At 39.8% G+C, this 10,000-nt stretch overlaps 1 protein-coding gene across 1 annotated transcript in view; it reads left to right on the plus strand.

Moving 5' to 3' along the window:
* Positions 1–10,000, plus strand: part of LOC308306965 (receptor-type tyrosine-protein phosphatase mu-like) — a gene marked incomplete at its 3' end in the record, with an annotated part of 181,262 nt that overhangs the window by 102,920 nt on the left and 68,342 nt on the right. The window contains exon 13 of the mRNA XM_080752022.1: positions 9,791–9,992. Within this exon, the coding sequence (XP_080608148.1) occupies positions 9,791–9,992 (202 nt within the window). The remainder of the gene's footprint in view (positions 1–9,790; positions 9,993–10,000) is intronic.

Raw genomic sequence — 10,000 nt, forward strand, 5'->3', positions numbered from 1 at the left:
GCCACAGATCATGAACCCAGGCTGTGAAACTACAATTTTATTCGTATATATAGATGCTCGACAAGGCCGTGTGCACCGCGGTGGATTCGAACTCCCGGACTCTGCAGTGGTGGGCAGCTATTTTACCATTTGCGCCACCCGAGCACTCAAAAGCGTTTTATGAGCGGAGCGACACCTTGTATATCATGTCCTTGGCACTTGCATAATCAGCGTTTATTTAACAACCGCTGCCTTCAACCTGATCAGCCATTGCTGTGCTGAAAAGTCCTGATTCATGTTATTAGCACAAATAGCTTGGCAGAAACAATGTATACATGGACTTCTCTCGTAAATTAGCGGGTTGTCAATCACAGACAGGAGGAATTGGGAAAAAACAGTGCCATTCTCCAAATCGTTGCTGTCGGGTGGAAACCTTGTATGTCCAAGTTTCAAATTTGTACGTTTTTTTTCTTTCTCGTAAAATAAAGCCCTACTTTATCATACAAAATGTCGCACAAAAGTAGTGAAAGTAGATCTACAAGCTCAGCTATTTTCACTATTTAAAATCATTTTTTTCTTATAATAACACAAAAAAGGAATGTTTTGGACATAAAAGGTTTCTACCTGACAACAATGAAATGTTGAACAGGTTCCAGTTTGAAGCCCCGAGAGTGATGGTCGGCGCTGGGAAGAGGAGCGCACCAGCCTGTCTTTACAATGCATGGCAGACAGACGCTGCCAAGTAAAAAAAAGAAAAAAGAAAAAAAAAACAGGGGGAGAGCGGGGTAAACTGAGACACCGGGTAAACTGAGACACTCCATTTATCTTGGCAATGGAACACATTTGTGGTCATGTGACCATTATATTTTCAAGCCCTTTGAATTTCCCACTTGCCATGAAGAGAGAAACCTGATAGTGCTGTAGAAAACATGCTTTTTTCACAAAAATGTGTTTTTTGCATGTAAAAGTAAATTTTCTTGCTGTCACATAATCAACTGTTGTGTCAAAGCAAATTGATGCAGGGACAACATTTTATATCATACATGTTGATGAACTACCAACTTATAAATCCATGTGATAGATGCTAGCTGAAGATTACCTTGAATTGATAAAAATATCCCTTTTCCCAAAATGTGGCTGTAGGGTAAAGTGAGACAATTGCTTCGGGGTAAACTGAGACACTATCTCACATTATCCCAACATGATAGACATGGAGATAGCTGTAAAAACCTGATTAAAGGGTGTACCAAACTTTTCTCAGTTGATTCTTATGCAATTTTCCCTGTAGAACCCATTTCTGATATATATTTTTATGTGTCGTGCATAATTAATGAGATAATTAGCATATTGGACTAAATTTGCTAATTATCTCATTTGTTATGCACAATACAACAATATACTTTGCAGAAATGCATTCTACAGGAGAAATTACATAAGGATCAACTGAGGAAAGTTTGGTAAACACTATTCTATCAACTTTTATAGGGTTTTTAGTTTTTCTTTCTGCCCATGTGTCACATTATTTGACACATGGGTGGAAATGACAGGACAAACCCTATTAAAAGACTTTCTGCTATGTACATTTTTGTGTTGTGCATATTTAACCTGGTTAAGTGGGTTTTTGTGTTTTAATGGTAGTTTTAAAGTGAAAAAATCACACCCGTGTGAAGTGGAGCTGTGTGTGTGTGTGCGTGTGTGTGTGTGTGTGTGTGTAGATCATGTGTACCGATTTTTGTGACATTTGAAGAAAATATGTAGGAAAAGGAGCAAAAAGTGTGTTTTGGAGAAAATTCAAGATGGCGGAAAATCTATCCTGGCACAAATGGGCGTGGCCTATATGGGGAGATGCGTCTTGACCCAAGGAATCCAGGGAAAAAAGAATTTTAATTTTCCGATCCACGGTTCAAGAGTTACGGGGCAAAACGTAAAGTGGGCCGTTATAGCGCCACCATGAGGCCGAGTGATGTAATTATTTTTCGATTCATTCTTAAAATCATTATGAATCTCCTCTCCGAGGTTTGAAACTGTAGCTCCTATGAGAGAAAAATACTTGAAAGTGATTTCTTGCATTGTCCCATTATAAGTCAATGGGGACAATTAAGCGTCGTTTTTTGCCGATTACGTCGGCATGGTAAGGCGGATCGGAACGAAAGGTAATAGAACACCATTCCCGGCCGAGCCGCACATTTTGATGTATATATTGCGCGAGTGGCGTAAATGGTGCGGCACTAGTTACGCGCCGAAGTCAGGCTACATACACACACACACACACACAGACACACACACAGACAGACAGACCCACACAGCCACGTATAGGGAGCCTGTGTTTCACACAGCTCCAAAAAGGGAGTGGATCACTTTACCCCGTTGATTCTCTGGTCTGTCTCAGTAAAACTGAGACACAAGACCACTTTTTTTTAAAACAATCATATTTTCTCTGCCTTTTGTCTTGAATATGTTCTGATAACTTCCATTGTTAGGAAACATCCCAAATTACTGGTAAATGTGTACATGTTTACTGATATATCTTTTAGTTCGCCTAGAGGGGAGAAAATGTAAAAAGTGTCTCAGTTTACCCCGCTCTCCCCTACATGTTGCCTAAAAGTAGCTCTCCCCTTCCCCCTCTCTCTCTCTCTCTCTGTCTCTCTGTCTGTCTGTATGTTTCTCTCTCTCCCTCCCTCCCTCTCTCTCTCTCTCTCCCCACTGGTGTCCCTCTCCTCCTTTCTCTTTGGATCTATTTTAAAACTTAGCGGTAAATAGGCGATCTACAAGCTGTAGATCAGTCCAATTGAAACGCTCCCTGGTGATTGGCCGTCGCCCCCGGCCCACCACTGACTGCACACAATGGGACTGAATGGGGCTCACACTGGTTGTTGTGGTGATCCATAATCCTTTCACGCACGCACACGCATGCACGCACAGCTCTTCAGCCACGATGCAATTTCTTTTCTTCTTTTTTTTTTCTTTTTTCTTTTAACAACCAACGTTTCCACGTCTTCCTCAGGGTTTAACAGAATGCAAGAAAAAACATCACTGGGAACAAAAGGTGGAGTCATCTCAAGGAGGTGTCCTCAATCTCCCTGTAAAATAACATGGGTGGGGTGGATAGTTACTCATCACTGGCAAGTTACTAAACTGCTCTCGTGTGCCCAAGTGACTTGTACAAATTTTCATTACATTATTCATTTTTGAATATTGAAAATTTGAAAAACGGAACAACATTCTAGGGCACCCTGATATATATATATATATATATATACGGTATATGGCCTAAAATCTGTCCCCCCTGGCCAAGAGACAAGAGTCAAGAGGCAAAAATAAGAATTAGTCTAAAATAAGGGAATTAATTTAGTTGTGTTTTCCGTCATCATGGGCACATTTATGTGTTTTTTATAGGGCAAAATTAAGAATTAATATTACAAATTAAGTGAATTAATTAATTATCAAAAAATTTCGCCGCACGCGCAACATCCCCCCCTGGTCAAGACTTTTTCCTGCAGGAAACCTTGATATATATGTATTTATATATATATATATATATATATATATATATATATATATACATATATATACATACATATATATATGCAATAATATTTTTCAACAGGAAAAAGGGGATTGAACCAATGAAACAATATATATATATAATTCAAGCCAAAAGGGTTTGTGCAAAAAATAGGTTTAGGTGGCCTTTCGGTATAACCCTGTTCTCTAAATGTATTAACCATTGTGGGTTTTTACAAATGCGTTTTATCCTGCACAGTTGGCTGTATGGTAAGCTATTCTTTAGTGGGAGCGGGTGACATCTATCTGCACTTAGAAGGATATTGCGATCGGTGGGCTTGGTGTAAAGATCAGTATACAAAGAACCATCCTTATGAATGATCCGGGGGCAGCCCTCAAATTAGAAACACCCCTACTTAGAAACACCCATATTTAGAAATACCCCCACTGAGGTTAGGGTTTAGGTTAGGGTTAGGTGACACCTCTATTTAGAATAATGGAAGTCAATCTTCTGAATAGAGGTGTTTCTGAATAGAGGTGTGTAACCGAATGATCCAGGTGTCCAACAAGCTAACTCTGTCCGAGTTCATAGTGAACTTTAAATGTTCGGAGGAAGCATTTAAAAAGGAGCTAAAGGCATGCAATACATCAACGAAGCCCCTAAACAGGCAAAAAATGTCATCGACATACCTCCAGTAGATCAACAGATTCGGAATTCGGCGATTAAAATAATTAATCAAAATTAATTACAGGCTTTGTCATTAATTAATCGCAATCAATCGCATTTTAATCGTATATTAATATTTGACACGAGAAGCATTTTTTTCAAGTAACTCACATTTTGTTGTACGAGTGAATCAACAAGTGAGTTTTTTAAATCTAAATTTCGCATCCACTGGGCCAAGCAAAGCGCTCTGATCGGCTACTTCTCCTTTTGCGTTTGTTGTCTCTTCTTGGTTGGTGCATCGCTATGATCGGTATGCCCGAAACTGAAGGTTCTGTGGTGCAAAAACTAAGTGCGATTAAAATGCTTAATTTTTTTAATCGCGTAAATTTTCTGTAATTAATTAATCGCTATTAATCAGTTAAAGTCCCAGCCCTAATTATTAAGGATTTTTGTTTTCTCCAGATATCCCACATATAAGCTGGCAAAATGACATGACATATTGGAGCCCATAGCCACACCTTTCTTTTGTAGGAAGAACTTGCCCTGGAACATAAAGAAATTGTGGGTCAGAGCCAATTCGGCAAGGGTAATAATGCACTGGTTTGTAGGTGTGGAATCTGTTCTGTGTGACTCTAAAAAATGTTCAAGGGCTTGGATGCCATCAACATGCTTCTCCATCAGATGTCACTAATAAACAGTCTGAAGGTAAGGTGGCCATGGACTCCAAAGTAGAGATTAAAGGTATATTCAGGACTTCGCTTTCATTCAAATAAAAATAAAATGTGTACATTTTCCACTAATGCACCTGACTATAATGTGCGCTGACCATATACGGACTTCCACCCTGTCCCCTGTTACGAGCATAGCTCGCTCGAAATTTTCCCGTTCGCCACAAAGATCTCCACCAATCAGGATAGAGTATGGCCTCAGTGCGCGTTCTAGTCTGTTCCTCTGCGCGTCCACCCTTAGTGAAGCGCGGGTGCACAGTTCCTCCATTCTGTAAACAATGGCACTGGAGCCACTACATTACATTCCGCGGCAGTTTTAACTGCTTTAACTTGCTATTTTTTAATTTACTCTTTCTATTTCAAGTCTCTGCTTGTATGTTTACTTTATTTCGCGTTTGTTTTTTATCGATTAGTGTCTTAGACAGTTTAACTTTTTACAAAGGGAAGAGTTTCAGGAAGCTGAATGTGGACAACAGGCTGAGAGATGCTGAACAAAGAAAGGAGGTAAATAAGAAATATTTTATAATTGTCAGAGTGCAGCGATCTATTTCCTAAGTAAACGTTTGTTAGGTGGGTTTGTCATTGGGATCTTTGAAGGGTTTGGGGCTATATTTCTTGTAAAAAGTTTCGTTTTAAAGTTAGCCACATTGTGGGTGAATCCGCCCTAAAAACAATACATTGATCTAATAAACAGGGGCCATTAAATGAGACATATGTCTTGTCTATAACTTGTAAATGATTTCAATGTCCACACAAAGGACAAATAGACTTTACTTGTAAGTTACTTCAGCCCATAGCTTCAGCCATGAATAAACACAACGTGAGTCACAACATACGGCTGACGTAAAACGCATCTACAGAACTACTTTTAGCATCGTAAGGTACATTCACAACATAGCCAATATTATCAAGTCATCCTATATTTTATACCTCTATGATATCAACGCCACATTTGTTAGACCCACGCTTGCTATTCCAGAAAGATCTGAACGTTATTGGTGCATAGTGATGTTTGGAGGGGGTCGCTCAACACCTAGCTACTTACAGGAGGTCTATTGATATGCATAGGTACTGTGCAATGCTTGTTTCTTTGTTCAAACATCCCATTGTGATACTAAAGCCTTAGCGAGGTGCGAATTGGGGGGGTTTGCATGTCAATGCATACAAGTCTGTAACTCTGGACCCTGAAGGGTTCATTTGGTTCCATTTGTACACTGTCAGATATAAAGGGAGACCTTGAAATCTGCTTTGAGAAACACTGCACTAGGCCATTAGATCAATGTATTGTACTGTACTGTTTTATGACAAATTGTAAAATTTCCTTTTGTGTCTATTTTAGTCTCACCAATCTAATCTAAGCATCATCTCCTTTATTTCTATACAGGCTGAAGAATTTGATGTCTGAAGAAGAGCAGCTGTACATCCGATCACACTACAATTATGACACCAATAAACGTTGAACATTTGAAAAATATATATGTATATATAATGAGGCAATCTATACACACAAATAGGGTAGGCTATTCTACAGTCTGGAAGATGCTAGACTCCACTCCACTTCCCATTTTCACCTGCAAACCGTTTCCTAAATAAACAAGTTTTGTCAACCTGAAACTTTTTTTTTTTATTACAAATGCCAGAAATGTTATGCAGCTAAACAATATGATATTGCATTTAAATGGGGTTTCATACCAAAATGCTTTAGTGTATGAAACAATACAATATAGCGTTTTCACAATGTTTACAACTTCCCATCATTGTAAGCTTTCAGAGGTCAGAACACATTCAAATAACTTACCACATACAAAAAACATTTACCATTGACTAGATCAAAATGAAATCGAGACATTACAGTTTATGTATATCAAAGCATCATTTTATTAATCATGTTTAGATCATGTCAGTCTTTCATGCAGATCATTAGTGATGGTAACGACTGCTCAGAAAATAAAAGCCTTTTAGTTAGCATTATGTATGCTTTCTTGTTGTGCTCTTCACGAGCGAAGATCAATCCAGATCAACAGTAACAGCGATGATGAAACAAGGTACCTGTATGAAAAAAAGGGTAAAGAATGATTAGATTAGCAGTCATAATAAATGCCTCAGTCTATTGAATACTGCAGTGTTATTCATTTATCGTTAGACCCGCAGCATAGATCATTTAGCAGCTCCAAAATTATTAATCCAGATACAGGGTCGTCGTCATGTTGGCTTGTGTGGACATACTGTGTCAAAATATATATTGTTTTGCCCCAGACATAATTTACCAGACAGTATTATTTACCAGAGAGGCAGAGCGCTAGCCCTGAATGATCAAACAGGTCTGTAAATCAAAAGGACCGTAGTGTTCGGGTTAGTTATGATGGTCCAAATACAAGTTTTGAGTCTGCTAATCATTATGCTGATTGTAAACTACTGAACTAATAAAATGCCAGTGCCTGTCTCGTATAAATCAGTATCATACATATTCTAAAGCTGGAGAAGTAGGCCTACCGATACTCAGTAATTGTGTCTTGTGATCAAAATGAGAACATTATAATGGTGTAATAAAAAATATACATTTCCAAAGCTGTAAGGCCAGTAAGAGGACTATAACACGGCCGCATGCCAAGCGATACGGTAGCGTTAGTTAAATGTAATTGTTACATGTCTAAATATGTTTGCATTTGTAAATAAAGATGACTTTTTATTTCACTTACCGATTGGAATGTGTAGAGCTTAATCGATCCATGCTGTATAGAGTAAAGATGTTAGTTTGTTTGTTTCAGTTTGTTTACATCTGGGCGCCATTACAGGAAACTGCTGGGCAAAGCGCGTTCTTGTGATGAGGCAAAAAACTCCTCTCCCACGCCCTCTGCTGGAGAGGAGCCACATTTTCATTAAACCTGAATATGCCTTTAAATGGCATGTGTCCTTCCTTATCAAAAGACGGGAGCTGTTCAGCCATGGGCCACGTTGGTTGTTTTTAAATTACTTTTTTCCATTGTGGCTGAACAGCTGTGCGGCCTCTTTCTTTTCAATCATGTCAAATCATTGACATATAAAAAATAACACATGATACACAGATTCAAGAATAAAAACTGTGTGTGTGTGTGTGTGTGTGTGTGTGTGTGTGTGTGTGTGTGTGTGTGTGTGTGTGTGTGTGTGTGCGTCCGTGTGCAAAACGCTGCTTGACCCTCTTCCTGGCAGCTTTTGTCCGTGTCTGTCCTTCCTTTTTATACCAGCGACAACAAATGTGCAATTTATAATATATTTTTCAAATAAAGCATAAGTTGCTTACCTTATTGGGCAGAATGAACGCTCTAGTACAGGGTTCCCCAATAGGCGGCCTGCGGGCCATTTGCGGCCCGCGGGGGGCTACTGTCCCCTGGCCCCCACCAACCCCAGTAATAAGGGCGGTATAAGAGCAGCAACAACACTAGTATATTGTCGTTGTCGGCTGGAAATCTTGTATCTCCAAATGTGTACGTTCTTTCGCAAATCATACAAGGCCGTCGCACAAAAGTAGTGAAAACAGCAGACCTACAAGCACACAACGCCTGCTTGTAGATCGGCTGTTTTCACTAGTTTAAATCATTTTTAAAATGATAAATTCAAAACGAACGGTTTTGGATATACAAGATTTTCACCCGACAACGACGATATCTGAACTGTCGCTGGAGTAGCAGGAACGCCACCGTCGCCCCCTGCAATGTTGTGGCCCTCGGCTTGGTACCCTAGACATAATTTGGCCCTTGGGGAAAACTAATTGGGGAACCCTGCTCTAGTCTAACACCAAATGCTACCTCAATTCCATAGTCGCCTGACCTTTATGCATTTTTATACACATTTGTCATTTGCTAAACACACACACACACCGAGGGTGCTTTTTGAGCGGTGCAAACCGCTCCTACATTTTACTTTTATGTGTATGGAGATCCATGCTCATACACATAAAGTAACTAACGTCACGGACAGAACGGCCCATACAAGGAGATATGCATGTGTGTCGTGTTTGATACCATGCGAAGTGAGCACCGCTGACTCCTAGTTATTGCGACGGTAGGTCGCTATTTAGTATGAAAACTTGCAGCTCATGTCTGTCTGTCTGTTTGTCACGCCACATGCACATGCTCCATATATGGCCAAGACACTGGGAATGCCCATATATGGACATATTGTGTCAGTCTCATGATAACCAGTGTGGTTGCCGCGACGCGAGACACACTTGCAAATTGAATTCCATCCTTTTATGCCCATATATGGAGATCCCTGATCATCAATATTAAGCCCATATCTGGGAATTCCCAAACAGTATATGGACATATTGTGTCAATCTCATGTGGTCTATGACATCAGACATCTATGATGTCAGACGTCAGTCATCTCTATATTTGGGGAAATATGGACACATTTTGGCCACATTTGTGAAACCACGGGTGTTAACACTTATGTTGCAATGATTTTTTCTCTTCAATGTCTCGCGTTGCCATGGTTACCATAGACTTCCATGTAATTGTGCAAGTGTGTAAAAAGTGCACGCCCATGCCTAGATGATGCACCACGTGTGTAGATGCTGTTCACAGCTTTCAAACAAAAAAATCCGCTTGGAAATCCGTTCAGGCATTCATGATTTATCAGCCATTATGTTTTCTTCAGATGTAAACAAACATGGCTGCCATGTTTGAAAGAATGGGTTGGTATGGGGGTTAAATATGCAATTTCGCGATCGTGATCATGCCTAATACATTTCTGGAGGTCCAAAAAAAAAAATTGAAAAAAAAAATTTTGAAAAAAAAAAAAAGTTTTTTTTTTTCAAAAACGGCCCCAACTCGGGAAACTCGGGGTTGGCACAGCACTAGTACCAATACAAACTCGGGAAACTCGGGGTTGGCACCATATGTGTTAATAATGATGTCTCTTATTTTGTCAGATCTCCTACAAAGCGTTGAGCTCCTTCGACACAGAGTTTGATCTGTCCAATCAGAGTGGGAAGGTGGTGAAGCTGGCCAATGAGACGAGTCATGTGTTCACAGAGCTGTACCCTGGCTCCACCTACTCCTTCACTATAAGAGCATCCACCATCAAAGGCTTTGGACCAGCCGTCATTCAACAGTTTACCACCAAGATATCTGGTATGAAT

Source organism: Nannobrachium achirus (genome assembly GCF_963921795.1).
Source record: "Nannobrachium achirus genome assembly, chromosome: 21".
Classification (NCBI taxonomy): domain Eukaryota; kingdom Metazoa; phylum Chordata; class Actinopteri; order Myctophiformes; family Myctophidae; genus Nannobrachium; species Nannobrachium achirus.